We start from the raw sequence: 18,375 nt of genomic DNA on the forward strand, positions 1-18,375 counted from the left end.
ACAATTGGCGATGGGTCGGTAGCGTCTGCAGCAGTAATTGCCTGCATGCACACGCCTCCAACCTTTAACTGCGCTTTGACGGCTTTATCCGCGCCGCTGCGCCACACATTTGCATTGACGTCGTCGACTGTCAGGCTCAGGCTGCACAGAGGTGTTGATGGCGAAGATGATGAAGAAGACGTCGATGGTGAAGTCAGTCGCAATGATACACTGGGCAAGTGCATGCTGAGTGATCTTAACAGCTGCCGTTGTTGTTGTTGTTGTTGTTGTTGTTGTTGTTGTTGTTGTTGTTGTTGTTGTTGTTGTTGTTGGGAGGATGACAGCACGCATGCGAGCAAGGCGAGGGCAGCGTCACGCAAAAGGGTTGTCTCCATCACTTCCATCACCGCATGAACAGCAGCTTCGTTTGCATCGACAGCAACAGCACCAAGCGCGACGGAGCACCGCAGGCGACCGCAGCCCAACACATCACCACCAGCGGGCTTGTAGTGCTGCATGCTTTCATGCACATGCAGGTGGGCGCGTGTTTCTTGCATGCAGGCAAGGCGATGATATGAACCCTGGACGGCACGATGCTCAGGGGTCCTGTTGCTGCAGGGTAACACATCCAGAGCAAAGGGAGACACGACGACGGACCACGGCAGCGTCGGTTGTGACAACTCTAGCAGCAGCGGCAGCTCCGTCATGCGTGTGACGTGTGGTGTGGTGGTGTTGGGGGTGATGGTGATACTCGGCACATGCATCACCATCATTACTGGTGCTTCAACGGAGCCGACAGCGAATGGTAACCCGCCCAGGTTGTCGCCGCTGCTGTTGTTGCTGCTGTTGTTGTTGTTGAGGCCTGCGGGGTTGGAATGTATGTGGCGGATTAATGACGGCAGGAAGGACGTACGGGACAAAACGTCGCTGTGATGAACGACAGCAAGGGCACCAGACGCAAGGTCTGCTTGCATGACACAATGCGACAGATTTCCCAGCCAACCCTGTCCCTGCTCCTGTTGCGGCTGCTCGCTGCTATGGAGGTTTCTGTCGTTTTGCTGCTGTGGTGTGGACGGCTGCTCTTGCGTTGGTGCTGAAGCGGCTGCTTCGAGACCAGGCCCACACGACACCAACTCCAGCACGTGAAAGGCAGCGGTGCATGCTGCATCAACGCACGATGCGTCCAGTGCACCCGCGAAAGGAGAGGTGGTGATGGTGAACACATTTGGTCTGAAGGTTGACTCCACGGACATTGGGTCCACATCGCCACCACCCGCTCCTGACCATTCAGCCGTGGTTGATGACGGCCATTCTGTTTCCAGCGTCACAACAAGCGCTGTGCTTGGTTCTGGTTGTTGTTGTTGTTGTTGTTGTTGTTGTTGTTGTTGTTGTTGTTGTTGTTGTTGTTGTTGTTGTTGTTGTTGCTGCTGCTGCTGCTGCTGCTGTTGTTGTTGTTGTTGTTGCTGCTGCTGCTGCTGCTGCTGTTGTTGTTGTTGTTGCTGCTGCTGCTGCTGCTGTGCTTGGTGGCCGTTCGCAGCAATGTCATTGTTGTGCCAGTGATGGGCGGCTGGCGAGCACGGCATGAGGAAGAGGGTGCATTGCTCGCCATCAAGCAGAGAGGGGTGTCTGCGCTGGCATTTCAGTTCCACGATGCCACACCGCAGCGCCTGTTGATGCCACGCCACAACCAGCCAGAGTGAGCAAGCGTGGGCGAGGTGTCACATTTGCAGAAGCCCAAATAACCATGCTTCAACAACACATGCATTCATGGCCAAGGACACGGACACGGACACGGACACGGACACGGACACACACACACACACACACACACACACACACACACACCAGCACCAGCACCAACACACACACACACACAAACGCACACACACACATATACACAAACGCACCAGAGCTTGATTGACGACAAGTTCAAGGCAGAAGCCGGACGCTGTCAGCACAATCGGACACAGCAATGTTTCCGATTGTTGTTGTTCGCGGTGCGTGCACTGTATGAGAGCGTGCAGGTCAAGTTCGCCGCGTGCAAGCGTAATGTCAGCGTTGCACGTGCGCACGCACTGCATCCACCGATGCTGGCTGCCACACCCATCATCGGCCCTGGGAGTGCAGGTAGACTCGCTGTGGCTGTCTGAATCGTCTGTGCATATGAAATCGAGTAGACCTTGTGGGTGCACCTCCACCCGACACGCCACCCGCAGCTGCCGGGCCGTGAGCGCTGCCAGCTCCACCTCATCCACCGCCACGTTTGCTTCGTCACGTGCTGTATCATTCTTTGGCCCGCGTGTTGCAGTCGGTACAGATGTGGAGGACCTGGCACCAGCAGTCACACGCTCGCAGTCAAACTGCACCAGCGCAGTGATTGGAAGCCGCAGCGGTGCTGGCAACGAAGAAGGCGCTGTCGAGGAGGCTGCACTCTCCGCATCGTGCCAACTCGAGGTGCTCTTTGTGGCCGAGAATGCGGCTGCTGCCAGGGGCGTTGGGACTTTGATTGATGCCGTCAGGCGGGTGTTGTCAACTGTGCATGCAAGCACGCGTGGAGGGAGTGACTGTGGCTGCATGGTCGCAGCCAGCACCCAGCTTGCATCACACGACACGACAAAGTGGTCCAAGCTTCCGGTCAGCTTCAGAAAGCGAAGGCGATCAACGCTCCACAGTGGCGGCGGCGAGACGTCCTGCTCACCACCGTCATCTCCAGCGTAGTCATCATCGTAGTCCTCGGCACCGTTGCCGTCAAAGTCATCACCACCGCCATCTTGGTTGTCGTGATCATTGGGTGCAGTGTGTGCAGCGTGTTTGGTGTCGAGTGTTTCGTCTGCTGCATGCGGTGAACTGGCGCCATCGCGCGGTGTACTGGTGTGGCGTGGCGGACGCCTGTCTTGGTCATCGTCTCCGCTGTGGTGGCCATGAAGCGTGTCTCCGAGTCCGCTACGAAGTTCAGTGGCCAGTTTGTCCACCATTGCCGCGGCACAGTCAATGCCATGCATGATGTCAGCATTTAGAGTGACTGCGCACGTGGAAACAACGCACGACACATCCAAATGTGTTCGGCGCGCTGCCGCCGCAGCCGTTGTTCTGTCACCTCCAACGTGCCTGCGCTGCTGTGGATGACCGTGGGATGGCGCTGCTGCTGTTGACGCTGACGATGGTGAGTCATCAGTGGCTTCGAGCGCGGCGCGGAGTGAAACCCCGCCATACCGCTGCGATGGCGCCCTGCACGTCATGCATGCGTGTACATGTGTGCGCGCGTGTGTGACCAAGTGAGTGCGCATGTGCGTGTGTGTATGTGTGAGGATTCGAAAAGAACAAATGTCACAAGTCCCCTCCCACTTTCTAGGAGGAGCACATGCGAGCTCCTTTCGTGCCAGAAGCGCGCGCGCGAGAGAGAGACAGAGAGTGCGAGTGCATCAACAAGCACCACAGGCAAACGTTTGCCGGACCTTCCAGTGGGCGTGGAAGCTGTTGCTTGGAAGAACAGCGTGTCACGAAGATGTGCAGCGCCGTTGCCGACGTCGGCACTGCCACCGCCACGGCCACCAGTACTGTTGCCATCTGGACCTCGCTTCCCGTTCGAACCCGCGTGTCGGGCGTGATCGATCTCACTCTCTTCACTGCTTGCCATATCCTTACCGTCACGATTATGGCGACCACCACCACCACCACCACCACCACCATCATCATCATCATCAGCGGCGGGACGGTCCATGCGCCTCGCATCATGATCTCCACCATCGTCATCGCCGCTGTTCCCGTGACCGCCACTGCGTTGGTTGTTCGACCTTGCACTGCGCCGGCCAATGAAGACAAAGACGTGGCCATCACCAGCACCAGCATCAGCACCAGCACTAGCATCAATACTCGCTCCTGCTACTGTTGATGCAATGTTGGTGTTTAACGATGACGCGGACAGCAGCAAGTGCGACGAGGCACGTGCACGCCCTGCCGTTGCTGCGTGCTGTGCGTTGGACGGCCCAGTCGCGGTGGCAGCAGGTGTTGCAGAAGCGTGTGGAGGCCGTGGCGGCTGCAAGGACGGCATGATGATACGGAAGGTGTTGAATCCAGCAGTCAGCTGCAGGTGTGTTGATGGAGACGTGAAAGCAGACAGGCCAGCGCCTGCCAAATGCAAGGACAGCAAGGGCGTCGTGTGCACGCGGCAATAGGCGAGAAAAGGGTCTCGCAGGACTTGCTGAAGGCTCGTCAGGTGCAAGGACAGCTGCCCCACGTGCACTCCTCCCTGGAACATCACAGCAGCGTCATCGACCGACTGTTCCCGTGCTGTCGCCGCTCTGCCTTGACGTGTCCTTGTTGTTTTTGGTGCTGCTATGCTGTCACCCCCATCATTGATACCTGGTTCATGTGTATTTGCCCAATCATCACTGTCGCCGGTTGCGTTCCCGTCATCATCATCATCATCATCATCACCATCATCATCATCATCATCTTCATCATTGCCCCATAACCAGAGATTCCACCATGAGCCAGCGGTTTCTGCCGCCAATGGCGTGTTTACTGCTGTCGCCGCTGCTGTTGCGCGCTGCCGGTTCGGATCGTCCGCTGTCGCATGTGATGTCCCAATGACTGCTGCTGCTGCTGCTGCTGTTGTTGATGTTGTTGATGTTGTTGCTGTTGTTGCTGTTGCTACAGCCGCTGCGGTGTGAATGCGATCTGCTGCCAATGTGTTGCGAGTGTGTGGGGTAGTGTGTGGGGTACTGGACAGCACAGGACGACGCGCGGCAGCAGCATCTCCAGCGTCCTCTCCACCCTCTTCTTCTTCCTCCTCTTGTTGCTGCTGCCGGTGAAGACGTGTCAGATGTCGTTCTGTCGTGTGTATGGCTGCGACGATGTCGCATGCTGCTGTGACCAGTGCTGTTAGCTGCTGGTCGCACAGGGTGATGGTGGCGGAGGGGAGGTGTACGTCTGCTTGCACCAGGCTCGGTCCTGCTGTGAACCCGTGCGTAAACGTCAGCCTACGCGTATGTGACGCGCGAGCAATAGGTGCGCAAGTGTGTGCGCATGTGAGTGAGTGAGTGAGTGAGTGAGTGAGTGAGTGAGTGAGTGAGTGAGTGAGTGAGTGAGTGAGTGAGTGAGTGAGTGAGTGAGTGAGTGAGTGAGTGAGTGAGTGAGTGAGTGAGTGAGTGAGTGAGTGAGTGTGTGTGTGTGTGAGTGTTGATGTGCGGTTGCAGCAATGACGTCCCGATCAGCGCGTCATGACACCTTTGCATACCTTGAGCGAACATGCACGTTGAGGTTCGACAGCACGGGCGGATACACGACGTTTGCTGAGCTGTCAGCCTGAAGGGGGGATCAAAGTGTACAAGAGTGATTGAATGTAAGCATACGAATAAACAGCGAAGTGAAAAAGCACACTGACGGCTGGAGCATTCACATGCACACACACGTACACACACACACACACACACACACACACACATACACACACACACACGTACGCATGCACAAATACACGCACGTGTGATTCGTCGAGGTGGAGAGTGATGCCGCTGAAGCTGAGCTGCTTGTGCATGGCAAAGTGCTGGGCGTCTACCTGACACGTGGCGGGTTTCCAGTTTGCACTGCACGTCATAACTTCGATCGTGTGCACATGAACGCGCGCAACGACCGGGTCCATGCTTGCATGCAGCGTCAGCCCGTTCACCCGAAGCACAATATTAGCCAGCACGGTGTGCATCAAGTTTTGCAGGTACCCAGGGGCAGACGCGCTGACGCTGGCCGAAGAGGATTTGCGCGACAACGGCGGCTGCTGGCGCTGCTGCTGCTGCTGCTGCTGCTGCTGTGTGGCGATGATGAAGCGCCACGAGGCGATGTTGCAGTCTGGGTTGCGCTCCCGCGTCGTGGGGACCCACGCCGCGACGACGCGGACAGCGAAGGGGACGAGGGTGGTGTGCTGCGCGCTGCAGGCGATGACGGTGCATCGGGTGCCCGCGCCGGGTGGGATGACAACAGGTGCGTGAAGGTGGCGGCGGACACCGCGGCATCGGCGTCGATGGACATGAGCGTGCAGTGGACATCCTCCAGCGTGACAACCACGGGCTCTGACCCGATGCGTGTCCATGGAATCTCAATGATGAGGCGGCCAACTCGCCCATGCGCCAGCTGTATCCCCAGCAACCAAAGTCCAGTTGAATGGGGTGATAGCGTATGCATTCAGAAACGCCAGTGAGCGTGTATCATGCAAGCGAGTACCATGTGGTTTGTGATTGTAAGTGAGTGAGTGAGTGAGTGAGTGAGTGAGTGAGTGAGTGAGTGAGTGAGTGTGATTGTGAGTGAGTGTTGATGTGCTGCACTCGTACGATGGGAGGGAAGTGGCAGACCAACACGGGTCACCACACAGTGATCGCAGGGAAGCAGCTCACGCGAAGGCATGGCGGCAGCTCGAGCGTTTCTTGCAGGACAGCTGTGTTCAAGTTGAGGTTGGCCAATGTCGCCTTGCCGTGCCAGAACGACAGGTTCAGCTGCGATGCATCAAAGTTGGTCACATAGTCCTCCAGGTACCCGGCCACCACTCGCTGCACATACTGTTCAAGCATACGCGCCTGTCAGCAGGAACAAAAGGGAGGAGCTCCAAAAGAGGGAACCAGTGGGCGAGTGAACGATGTGTGTGTGTGTGCGTAAGTGAACGTTGTGTGTGTGTGTGTGTGTGAACGTTGAGTGTGTGTGTGTGTGTGTGTGTGTGTGTGTGTGTGTGTGTGTGTGTGTGTGTGTGTGTGTGTGTGTGTGTGTGTGTGTGTGTGTGTGTGTGTGTGTGTGTGTGTGTGTGTGTGTGTGTGTGTGTGTGTGTGTGTGTGTGTGTGTGTGTGTGAACGTTGAGGGGTCGGTGTCGTTTCCCTGCTGACTGCTGACAGGACCACCGAGCGGTTTGTGGGCATTGTGGGCGATTCGCCATATCTTCCAGTAATAACCCACCACCCACGTGAAGGCAACAAGGAAAGCAAACCAGCAAGCATGCCACCGCCATCAGCAGCAGCTTTGGTCAAGGTGCTTGTTGTGCATATGCGTGTGTCTTTGGGCGTGCGCGTGCGTATGTGCGTGCGTATGTGCATGCGTGTGTACACGCGTGCGTGTGTGTGGTGCATTTGCTGTTGCGCATTTGGTGCTTTTTGGTGCTTTTTGGTGCTTGTTCAGCTTGCAATCTCCAAGCAATGACACCCTCCACCTCTCTCACCCACGCACACGCCACACACACGCCACAGAAACCAAAGCCAATCGTGTACGAATCGTCAAACTACTTTCGGCAGCGCATTGTGCTGTCGCTGCTGAGTGGCAGACCGTGTCGCTTTAACAACATCCGTTCAGAGCATGCGAACCCCGGCGTCAGAGGTTCGTCGCATTGTGTGTGCGTGTGTGCGCGCATGTGTGCGTGCGTGCATCGTTTGTGTTCGAGTGAAATCTGTTAATGTCGTCATGCTCAGCTGGATCGTCTTGTTGCGGGCCTTTCTTGTCGGTCCGATCGCTGCGTAAGCTCGTGTGTATTCTCTGGCCCCTCTGGTTTATCGCTCATCCACTCGATTCCATGTATTGTTTGCGACAGGCCATGAGGTCAAGTTCCTCCGATTGATGGAAAAGATTACAGATGGCACAAAGATTACCATCAACGACACAGGTTCGTGTGCTTTCGTGTGTGTGTATGTGTGTGGGTATGTGTGTGTGTGTGTGCGACTCCAGGTCCTCGTGACTTGCATCCCTTTTCCATTTGCGATTTTGAAGGTGGTGGTGCTTATTGCCACCTTGTTGTTGAACATTGTCACCTTCGCAATGCTGTCCATAGGCACGCAAGTAACATTCCGGCCAGGCAACATTGTCAACGGGCGCAAGTTGACGTTCAACTGTGGGACAGCGCGATCTATCGGCTACTACCTCGAGCACCTGCTGTATGTGGCCCCATTTGGCAAGAAGCCGCTGCACATCACCTTCACTGGCATCACCAACGACGACCAGGACCCCAACGTCGATATCCTTCGTACGACCATGCTGCCCGTGCTGCAGCGCTTTGGCCTCGACGACGGGCTCGAACTCAAGGTGCGTGTGTGTTTGTGTGTGTAGCTTTGTGTGTGTGTGTGCGTGTGTGTGTGTGTGTGTGAAGCTGCGTATGTGTGTGTGTGTGTGTGCGTGTGTGCGTGTAGCTTTGTGTGTGTTGGTCTTTTGAGCTGCGTTTTTTTTGTGTGTGTGTTGGTCTTTTGAGCTGCGTTTTTTGTGTGTGCGTGCGAAAGCGTTTGTGTTGTTTTATGAGATTGTGTGTTCGTGTACGTTTGTTGTTTGACATGACATCATCTCTACCCTTACCCCCCCCTCCGGCATGCCCTCTCCAACCCTGTTGTTCTTCATCCATGTGCGTGCGTGTGCCAGATTCTGAAGCGCGGGTGCCGCGGTAGTGGCCGTGACGACAGCAAGGACGACAAACAGAGCGCTGGCGGCGGCGAAATTGTGTTTCAGTGCCCCATCTTCCGTCAGGTGCGAATGATGATGATGATGATGATGATGATGATGATGATGATGATGATGATGATGATGATGATGATGATGATGATGATGATGATGATGATGATGATGATGATGATGATGATGATGATGATGATGATGATGATGATGATGATGATGATGATGATGATGATGATGATTTGGTGGAATGGACTGTGCACTGCAACATCCGATGTGGTGTGGCGCTGTTGTGCCCAGTGATGACACACCGCCATCACCTGCATGGCCAATCACGCCATTCTCACCCCCTCCACCCTCGCCCTTGTACCACCACACCGTCACTCACCATCACCGTTGTCAGGTCACACCGCTTCGAGCGCTGCTGCCGGGAAAAGTCAAGCGCGTTCGCGGCATTGGTGAGGCAGCCGCTGCTTGTCGCTGTTGTTTTGTTGGGGGTCGGTGGTATTGTTGGTGGTGACTAGTGGTTGATGATGGGTAGTGGTTGATGGTGTCGTTGTATTGGTGGCGGTGGCGGTGAATGGTTGAGGTTTATCCGGAGAGAGGAAGAGCTGTCGGGCTACCACACGCAGACGCTCACAGACTCGTGTACACACACACACACACACACACACACACACACACACACACACACACACACACACACACACACACACACACACACACACACACACACACACACACACACACACACACCATCGCCACCACCAATGACGTGGGGTTTCAGTGTACACTGCGCTGACGGCGTCGCACACGTCGAACCGCGTGGTGGACGGCGCGCGCTCGGTGCTCAACAACTTCATCCCAAACGTCTTTCTCTACACCGAGCACTTTGGCAAGGACAAGGGCGGAAAGTGAGTTGGCATACAGCCAGAGAGTGTGTGAGCTTGTGTGTTTTGTGCCCTTGAGTATGTGCGTATGTGGCAGCGCGTACGGGCACGCTCAATTTGAGGTCACTCTCCCATGCACATTCTCCATGTCACCCACCCATGCACACCCTGTGCGCGCTCATCATTACACCATAATATCTTCGTCACTGCGACATGCAGGGCGCCTGGCTACGGTGTGTCGCTGATTGCGGAGACGACGCAGGGCTATCTGTTCAGTGCACAGGCCACGGCGCAGCCTCGCCAGCAGCCAGAGGAGCTTGGTGGGTCGTTGACCGTGGTGTGTGTGTATGTATGTGTGTGTATATGTGTGTGTATGTGTGTGTATGTGTGTGTGTATGTGTGTGTATGTGTGTGTATGTGCTCGTGTGGTGTGATGTGTGTGGTGTGTATGTGTATGTGTGTGTGTGTGCTCATGTGGTGTGATGTGTGTGGTGTGCGTGTGATTGTATTTGTATGTTGTGTGAGTGTGGTTGTATTGCATTCCCATGCCGCCTTGACCCCCCCCCCTCCCCCTTCACTTCGCTTCATTCCACTTCACACCAATCGGTGCATTCCACGACCTCCACGCACCCATTTTCTTTACGTACCTACTTGTTCACCCCCCTTCTCAACAAACACGTCTGAAATTCGCCACCCGAATGCCTGCAGGCAAGCAGTGCAGCCGCTTGCTGCTTGAAGAGATCAAGCGCAGCGGAACAACGGACCGGCAGTGCCAGTGCGTCACCTTTGCCCTCATGGCGCTCTGCTCGCAGGACGTGTCCAAGGTGTGTGTTGGCGAGCTGACCGACTACTCCGTGCAATTTCTTCGCGACCTGAAGAAAGTGTTTGGCGTTACCTTCAAGCTGCGTCGTGATCCAGAGACAAACCTCATCTAGTATGTGCCACACGTTGTGTGTGTGTGTGTGTGTGTGTTTGTTTGTTTGTTATGGAATGGAGGGGTTCGGGTGCGCACTTGCGTGTACATTGCATGTTGTGTGTGTTGGATGTGTGTTGGATGTGTGCTTGTACGTGATTCTCGTTGTTGCCTCGCGCTTGACTGTATCTTGTATCGTTTCATGTCTATGTTTTGCACGCAAACCCAGCTCCCCTCACCATCCCCAATATCATCCCCACCACCATCACTGCCTTTGATTTGGTCGCTGCAGTGCATCGTGTGTTGGCGTGGGATACAAGAACGTCAACAGGAAAATCACATAGCACGGGCATGTGCTTGTTGTTGGGTGTTGTGTCTTGTCCGGGTCTGAGTCCGTGTGCGTGTGCATGTGTGCGACTTGTGGTCTTATGGAATCATTGTGTGGATTCGCTGTACATATGAATGTGATGCATGTTGTCGTTGGTGCGTGTGTGTGTGTGTATGTCAAGGTAAACTCGTTTAGCGTCGCCACAATACACGCGCGTTCCACCATCAACGCCAGCGAACAATAGGGAGAAGAGCACAAGAAAGAGCGAAAGCGCAGGAACAGCTCGGGCAGCAACAAAGAACAGTCGAGAGCCACGTACAAACACAAGACAGAGATAGCAAACACACACACACACACACACACACGCACACAGACAATGCTACACGAGTGGTCATTCGCCCGTGTCAATGAGCTCCTCGTTGTTTCCCAGCAGCGGCTCCCGCAGACCGCCACCGCCACCACCACCGCTGCTGTTGCCATTGCTGTCATTGGGGCGTGTGGGCGTTCGGTCCAGCGAATCTTGCGTCACGTGTGCACGGAATGCTGTGGATTGCATCATGGGTGGCCCAAACGGGCGCTGAGTGATGGTCTTGCGGTGGTGCATGTACGTGCCAGCCTCGTCACCAAGGCCAACCTCCTCTTCAATCTCGGTGCTGGTGAGCAGCGGTGTGGCCTTGGTCGGCTCCAGCCCAAAGGGGATGTGGCCAAAGGTTGCGTCCATGCCAAGGGGCGCGTCCATGGATGGCATGTGTTTCCAGTAGCGAAACGCGGCGCCCTGACGGCCCCACGACACTTCTTCGTCCCAAACGCGTTTCAACACATGTTCGCAGCCGTGCGCGGAGAAGGGGTCGTACATCATCGCAGACACCTTGAACCAGCCAACCTGTAAGCAAAGGGGGGGGGGGAGGACAGAGGTGGTGGGATGTTGGGAACGCGAGGAGTGGATGGTGGGAACGGGAACGTGCGTGTGCGTGTGTGCGTGTGTGTGTGTGTGTGGGGGGGGGAGGATTGTCAGACACGCTCACACAAACAGACAGACAGATAGATCGTCAGGCAGAGCCACGGACAGACAGACAGGTCGGCAGACAGGCAGACACAACCACAGACACATGTGCACACACAGACACACACACAGACACACACACAGACACACACATGACCACACACAGACACACACACACACACACACAGACCAACACACCACATTAGCTGCACAGGAACAGGTGGCGGAAGCGACTTACGAAGAAGATAAACTCCATCATGCCAAACCAAGGGAGGTAGTAGTCCACAGTCTCGCCATTACGCAATCGCGGGGAGGATGAGGGAGCAGCTTCGTTGCTGAGGTGGAACTGGCGCCCAAACACGGCCGCAAGGAAGTACGAGTACACGGCAAAGCCAATGATGTTCACCATGACAATCGGGATGGGGTGGTTGTTGAAGCCACGCAGGATGGCGTTTGACGTGCGCCACGCAACCAGCTCCTGATTGCGGCGTGTTGCGTGTTGTGTGTGTTGTGTGTTGTGTGGTGTGAAGAAGAAGAAGGAAGCAACGGACGGGTGGATCAGAGGGTAAGCGAGACACGGGGCACACACAAGAGCGTTTGAGATGCAAATTCATTTGGAGGCACAAAGTCAAGTCATCCACACACACACACACACAGAGAGACAGACAGGCAGATAGATTTACAGACACACACACAGAGATAGATTCACAGACACACATGCAGACAGACAGACAGACAGATGCACAAATAACCCCCTGGCCACCACACACACACACACACACACACACACACACACACACACACACACACACACACACACACACACACACACACACACACACAACCCAACGTTCAGCCACGGCTTGCGTTGCCACTGACCGTCCTGAGGAGGCGGAGATGGGAGGAGGAGACGACGTGTTGCGGGCGGTCGCGCTCGGCCCGGCGAAGCAGCTCCCCAGCCCACAGATAGCAAATCTCCACCTGCGCCTCGCACGTTTCCAAAAGCTCCCGCTCCTCGTGGGTGAGCAGGCCGGCGTCCATGAAGCTCTGCAGGTCTGGGTAAAGCTTACGGAAGCTGGTGGAGATGCGCTGGAAGGTGATGCCCATGCCGAGCAGGATCCACCGCATAAACGTCCATCGCACGTGCAGGCTGCCAGGGGCGAGGAAAGGCGAGGAAAAGCGGGGAGTGGTGGTGATGGTTGTGGTTGTGGTGGTTGTCGTGGTTGTCGTGGAGGTGAACGAGTGGGAATGGTGGTGGTGTGAGCATGAGACGCACGAGAAGCAAGGCATTGGAACGCACGCACAGCATTGGAACGCACGCACAGCATTGGAACGTGCGCACAGCATTGGAACGTGCGCACAGCATTGAAGCGTATGCATATATGCATGCGGAGAGATGAACAGCAGCAGAGTGAAGCATCCAAAGCACATGTCAGAGCAGGCAGGCCAAAAAAAAAATAAAAATAAGAAAGAAAGCAAACAACAACAGACACATAGACAGCACTGCCAAGCGGTCACACACGGCAGTGGCGTCTCACCCCTCTGGGCCATCACGGTCGTCCATGTCGTGAATGAGAATGGCAATCTTGCCGATCCAAGGGATGGCTTGCCACTGGCTCCACCAGCGCCCGTAGACTTGTGTGACGTAGAAGCCCAGCACAAAGGTGAGGGGGATCAAGCCCTGAAAGCTCTTGCAGTAGGAGAAGAACGCCTCCATGCGGGACTGCACATGGTCATCGGACAGACGGTACACGGCTCCGACGATGCCGTACATCAGCAGCCAGATCAGCAGCTCTGGCACCACAGCCTGCAATGGAGTTGTGATGCGAAGGTGGGGGTGTGAGCGCATGCATGGTGTGAGAGAACAGGATGACGAGCAGGCGCGGGTGCAGGCGCGGGTGCAGGCGCGGGTGCAGACGCGGGTGCACGCAAGGGAAAGTACACTGGCAAAGGAGTGTAGGCTGGGGAAGTGCACTGACAAGGCGTGCAGACTCACGCATACACACACACACACACACATGCAAACAAACACACACACACACACATGCAAACAAACACACGCACAACCACACACAACCACACACGCACCTGCCAGATGGAGTAGCGCCAGACGGAGAAGAGCCCCTGTCTAAAGATGGACAGTGGTTGTACATAGGAAGTTGACGACTGCTTGGACCGCCGTAGGTCCTTCTTCCACAACGGCGGGTCCTTCAAATGATCGTACGGATCAGGGTTGAAGATGCCCATGATGCTTTGGGGTGCAACGTGGAGGCGAGGTGGAGGTGGGAGTGTTGCAGCGAGCGAGCGAGCCAGCGGCCACAACTCAGACTCGTTGACGACAGCACAAAAGGTAGTCACACAATCTCCTGCCGTTTTGTTTGTTTGTGTGTGGCGCTTTCCTTTTCCTTCTGATCGCGATCGCCGCTGTATCCCTGCCGCTACCTCTCTTGTGTTCTGTTTATTGGCGCCGCCTTGAGTGTGCCCTGCCCAACGAACCATTGGCTCCCCCCTCTCTCCCGTGACTGCCTTTCAAGTGCAAGCGTCGTTTGCGTTTGCGTTTGCGTGTGTGTGTTGATTCGGTTTGTCAATTCCTTTCCATTTTGCGTGCGACAAAGCCCCCCCCCCCGCTTGACTTTACACCAGCGCACGTCATCGACAACAGCCGCCACTCTTGTTTGTTGTTGCGTGTTTTGTTTTGGTTTTGTGCTCTGACGCGTGGTTCGCTTCAAGCTAGAAGTGCAGCAAGCTCTGTGTTGTTCGCACAACCTTGACGACTGCTTGGTTCGTTGGTTCCTCAGTGACTTGCTTGGTTTTCTTCAAACGTTGCTGACTCGGGTCAAATCATCTGAATGGTCGAGCACTCCCAACTGCGCCCACGCCGTACACCATGCCTTCATCTGACGATGACGACGCAAGTCAACAAGGGGAATCTACCATCGAGCCTCTCAATACACGGGAGGCGCGCCGGCCACTTCACCACATCGCTCGTGGACCAGTGGCTCGAGCAGCGCCTCTTCCTCCCTTAAGCATCCATCGTCGCCAGTCAATTGCTTCCTCCCGCGCAGACTCGGCCACCGCCGACCACACGCCGCCGCCTTCGTCAACCTCGTCCACCCCTCTTCTCGCCGCCTCACCCTCATCCTCGCGTTCCTCCTCAGCCGACTCATCGGCGCTCTCCTCGTCCTCCTCGTTGTGCTCGCCTTCCTCGAACGCGTCTCCCCTGCCAAACGCGTTTCCGCCGCATGCGCTCGCGCCGGCACTGGGCGAGCGGCAACGCGCAAGGTCCCACTCTCTCGATGCGGCGTGGCCGGCGCCCAATCACGCCAAGGACCCTGATGGCGGCGGCAACAGCATGATTGGCGCCGCCCTCGCTACACCGCCACGCACTGCCTGCAGCCCATCGTCAAAGATGCTCACGGCGAAGATGGTCACCAAGGAGATTGCGTATCTTGACGGCGCCGAGGATGGGTTTGGCCGCCGCCGCGGTGGCCGTACACGACGACCCAACAGGCGCAAAATCATCATCAAGGAGCTCAAGAGCATCGGCCGCCTCGCTAGCATGACATCCCTGACCACCCTCTTCAGGTTGGTGTGGTGTGCCTGTGCGTCTGTGTGTCTGTGTGTCTGTGTTGGCGTTGCTTTTGCACACGCCTTTGCGTCCTCCCTTCTTTCACTCACTCACTCACTCTTTCACTCACTCACTCACGTTATTCGATGTCACGTGCGCCTGCATCTACCGCCATGGCAACAGTCTCGCTATCCTGGCCACCAACACGGCGTTTCTTGGCCATCTTGGAACGAACCAGCTTGCCGGCAGCTCCCTCGCACAGGCCTTCATGATTGTGCGTCTGCAACAAACATGCTGTTGTGGTCAAGTCCGTGTGTGTGTGTGTGTGTGGTGTGTGTGTGTGTGTGTGTGTGTGTGTGTTTTGAAAGTGGGTGAGCGTGCAGAATGGCGTTTTTTTGATCTCACGCGAGTATTCTCTGGTTCCTTCAACTGCAACGCTTGTCCTCTTGTCCATCACAGCTTGCGACGCTGTTCATGTATGGCATGGCGAGCACCATCAACACGCTCGCATCGCAGGCCCACGGCGCCGGCAACAACTTGCTCGTCGGCACCTGGTTCCAGGTGTGAGTGTGTGCTTGTGTGTGTGTGTGTGTGTTTGTGCATTCTTCTTGTTTTTGTTTGTGTGCGCGCCCGTCGTATCATGGATTGCGATGCTTGCATGAGCACACCCTCACCTCACCTCACATCCCCATGTCACTTCTCCGCGTGTGCGTGTGTGTGTGTGCAGGTGTCCCTGGTTGGCACCACGGTTCTCTCTATTCCCGTCATCCTCATCTTCTGGTTTGCGGGACAGGTGAGCGCTTTTCGCAAGCATCGTGGCGCGTCATGCGATTGCGATTGTGCCTTGTGTGTGTGTGTTGTGTGTGTGTGTGTGTGTTGATTGTGAAGAGTGGCACGGCTGTTTCACTCACCGCATTATCATGTGCGTGCGAACGTGTGTTTGTGCGTATGTTTCTATTGCAGCTTGTGGGCCTGGTTGAGGAAAACGAAGACGTCATTCGCTTTGCCACGCTCTTTGCAAGGTCGCGCCCGTGTTTGTGTGCGCTTGCGTGTTCATATGTGTGCCTGTAGCTTCTTGCGCGCGCGCGCGTGTGTGTGTGCATGAGCGAGACGCGTGTCCTCACCGCTTCGTGACCCCTATCAACACTACTGTGCAATGTACTCTCAGGTGGTCTGCGCTGACGGTTTGGCCAAACGGCGTCTACGCGGCCGCGTGCCAATACTACCAGGTGCCGCCCACCACTCAAATGCCCCCTTGACGCCCCTTGATGCATTTGCTGTCTTTGGCGCATGTGTGGTTGGTCGTCGCAAACAACACACAGAAATTCACACCATGTCCCCGTCTGCGTGTCTGTCTGTTTGTGTGTGTGTGTGTGTGTGTGTGTGTGTGTGTGTGTGTGTGTGTGTGTGTGTGTGTGTGTGTGTGTGTTCGTGTATTTCTCTGTACGTGTATGTGTGTGTGTATGTCTGTGTGCGCCTGTCTGCCTATCTCCCTCTCCCCCCGTCCTTTGCGTGTGTGCACAGGTTCAAGACATTGTGGTTCCGGCCGCTGTTGTCAATTTCTTCGCCATCTTCGTCAACCTTGGATTCAACCAGGTGACGCCGCGCATACGCACGGCATCGACGCGCGCAGTGGCAACTGGGCAGTAGCGCGGACCCGGGGGATAGAGGGCGTCACAGCATGTGAACGCTCGCACACACATACACACATACACATACACACACATACATACACCTACACACATACACGCGCGCTTGTCTTGCAACATTGTCTTGCAACATTGTTCACGACTGGCTCGTCCAACGTACACCCTGACTCATTCTGCTCTGCTGCGTGCTTCTGTTTCTCTCTTTGTCATCAGCTGCTCATTCACGGCGCATTTGGCTGGAGCGGCCTCGGTAAGCTGCGCAGATACCTGTGTACACGTGTACGTGCATGCACGCGTGCAGGAGTCGTAAATGTGAAATGCAGTGGATATCTTGTTCTTGTTCTTGGTCTCTCATTCTCTTACTCTCACACCACTGCACGTGGCGCGAATGCAATGCCAATCATCCACGACTCACCGCCAACCACGATCGTGATCACCATCACGCCAGGGTTCGTTGGCAGTCCTCTGGCATCCACTGCCACATCCATCTTCCAGCTCTTCACCCTCTTCGCGTACACGTGCGTGCATGTTCGCGCGTGGCTTGCTTGTTCACTGAGTTTGGTTGCATGTGCCTGGGTGCGTGTGTGAGACTGTGGGCGTGTGTGTGTGCGTGTATGTGTATGTGTATGTGTGGGCGTGCGTGTATGTGTGTGTGTGACTAGGTTTTGACATGCTAGCGTTCACCGCGTGACACACACATTTTCACATTTGCGCACACTGCACCCAACGCCCGGCTGGTCGTTCCCGTCCATCTTGGCAGGATGTGGTATCGGAAGTTGCATGTGCCGACGTGGCCTGGCTGGCACTTCAAGGAGGTCACAACGTCCCGCGTCATCGCTTTCATGAAGGTAGCAACACCACATGCACATGCACACGTGTAACTTGTGTGGTTGTGTGTGTGTGTAAGTGTGTTTCTATGAAGGGTGCTACTATGCACGTGTCTAACGCTGCGCTTTGTGCTTGTGCAACTCATCCCCTGGTGATTTTCCTTCAGCTCTCGCTCCCAAGCGGCCTCGCACTTGTCTTTGATGAAAGCGTCTTCCAGGTACAAGTCGCCGCACGCAACACACACACACTATGCAGCAACGTGCTCAAGTGTTCAAGTGCTTAGTCGTTGTTCTCTGCTCAAAGCGTCTTCCAGGTACAAGTCGCCGCACGCAACACACACACACACACACACACACACACACACGCACACACTATGCAGCAACGTGCTCAAGTGTTCAAGTGCTTAGTCGTTGTTCTCTGCTCACCTCACTGCATTCTTGTACATGTGTGTTCGTATGTGTTCGTACGTGTGTGTGTGTGTGTGTGTGCAGGCGCTGGTGCTGATGGCTGGACGCCTCTCCGAGACAGACGTCGCTGCTCTTGGCATTGTATTCAACCGTACGTCAACAATGCACACACACACACACACACATACTCTCTCTCTCTCTCTCACTCACACCCACACACTCACACGCTCTCCCACAACCATTGTTCTGCCCCCCCCCTGTCTCCTCTGCTTGGCGTGCAGTGTTTTCGTTTGTGTGGGGCTTGTGGTGGGGCATTGGCCTCGCCACACAGGTTCGCGTCGGCTTCAACCTCGGCGCTGGCAAACCATTCAGGGTACGCGGACCCCTGCATGCATACGGCC

General features: G+C 55.7%; 5 protein-coding genes across 5 annotated transcripts in view; 2 read left to right on the plus strand and 3 right to left on the minus strand.

The window, feature by feature from the left end:
* Positions 1–1,618: 1,618 nt before the first annotated feature.
* Positions 1,619–3,685, minus strand: PTSG_04538 (uncharacterized protein; the record flags this gene model as incomplete). The annotated part of the gene is made up of 5 exons (XM_004994577.1): positions 3,435–3,685; positions 3,077–3,207; positions 2,172–2,749; positions 1,887–1,927; positions 1,619–1,646 (listed from the first exon to the last, which is right to left on the minus strand). The coding sequence occupies exons 1-5, from the start codon at positions 3,614–3,616 to the stop codon at positions 1,619–1,621; spliced, it is 960 nt and encodes a 319-aa protein (XP_004994634.1). The 5' UTR covers positions 3,617–3,685.
* Positions 3,686–5,481: 1,796 nt separating this feature from the next.
* PTSG_04539 (uncharacterized protein) lies at positions 5,482–6,622 on the minus strand. The gene is made up of 2 exons (XM_004994578.1): positions 6,369–6,622; positions 5,482–6,108 (listed from the first exon to the last, which is right to left on the minus strand). Exons 1-2 carry the CDS (start codon positions 6,540–6,542, stop codon positions 5,683–5,685), a joined length of 600 nt encoding a protein of 199 aa, XP_004994635.1. The 5' UTR covers positions 6,543–6,622; the 3' UTR covers positions 5,482–5,682.
* Positions 6,623–6,890: 268 nt separating this feature from the next.
* Positions 6,891–10,758, plus strand: PTSG_04540 (uncharacterized protein). Its single transcript, XM_004994579.1, has 10 exons — positions 6,891–6,990; positions 7,206–7,332; positions 7,544–7,615; positions 7,781–8,031; positions 8,359–8,463; positions 8,792–8,846; positions 9,176–9,302; positions 9,498–9,598; positions 9,987–10,212; positions 10,484–10,758. Exons 1-10 carry the CDS (start codon positions 6,958–6,960, stop codon positions 10,533–10,535), a joined length of 1,149 nt encoding a protein of 382 aa, XP_004994636.1. The 5' UTR covers positions 6,891–6,957; the 3' UTR covers positions 10,536–10,758.
* Positions 10,676–13,894, minus strand: PTSG_04541 (uncharacterized protein). The gene is made up of 5 exons (XM_004994580.1): positions 13,611–13,894; positions 13,061–13,329; positions 12,402–12,672; positions 11,761–12,000; positions 10,676–11,402 (listed from the first exon to the last, which is right to left on the minus strand). The coding sequence occupies exons 1-5, from the start codon at positions 13,767–13,769 to the stop codon at positions 10,911–10,913; spliced, it is 1,431 nt and encodes a 476-aa protein (XP_004994637.1). The 5' UTR covers positions 13,770–13,894; the 3' UTR covers positions 10,676–10,910.
* An 11-nt stretch (positions 13,895–13,905) lies between these two features.
* Positions 13,906–18,375, plus strand: part of PTSG_04542 (uncharacterized protein) — a 6,635-nt gene continuing 2,165 nt past the window's right edge. The window contains exons 1-13 of the mRNA XM_004994581.1: positions 13,906–15,107; positions 15,274–15,364; positions 15,550–15,651; positions 15,818–15,883; positions 16,054–16,112; positions 16,259–16,319; positions 16,615–16,686; positions 16,953–16,989; positions 17,188–17,257; positions 17,500–17,587; positions 17,734–17,784; positions 18,059–18,125; positions 18,256–18,347. Coding sequence (XP_004994638.1) covers positions 14,410–15,107; positions 15,274–15,364; positions 15,550–15,651; positions 15,818–15,883; positions 16,054–16,112; positions 16,259–16,319; positions 16,615–16,686; positions 16,953–16,989; positions 17,188–17,257; positions 17,500–17,587; positions 17,734–17,784; positions 18,059–18,125; positions 18,256–18,347 — 1,554 coding nt within the window. The 5' untranslated portion in view covers positions 13,906–14,409. The remainder of the gene's footprint in view (positions 15,108–15,273; positions 15,365–15,549; positions 15,652–15,817; positions 15,884–16,053; positions 16,113–16,258; positions 16,320–16,614; positions 16,687–16,952; positions 16,990–17,187; positions 17,258–17,499; positions 17,588–17,733; positions 17,785–18,058; positions 18,126–18,255; positions 18,348–18,375) is intronic.

This window comes from Salpingoeca rosetta (genome assembly GCF_000188695.1).
Source record: "Salpingoeca rosetta unplaced genomic scaffold supercont1.10, whole genome shotgun sequence".
Lineage (NCBI taxonomy): Eukaryota > Choanoflagellata > Craspedida > Salpingoecidae > Salpingoeca > Salpingoeca rosetta.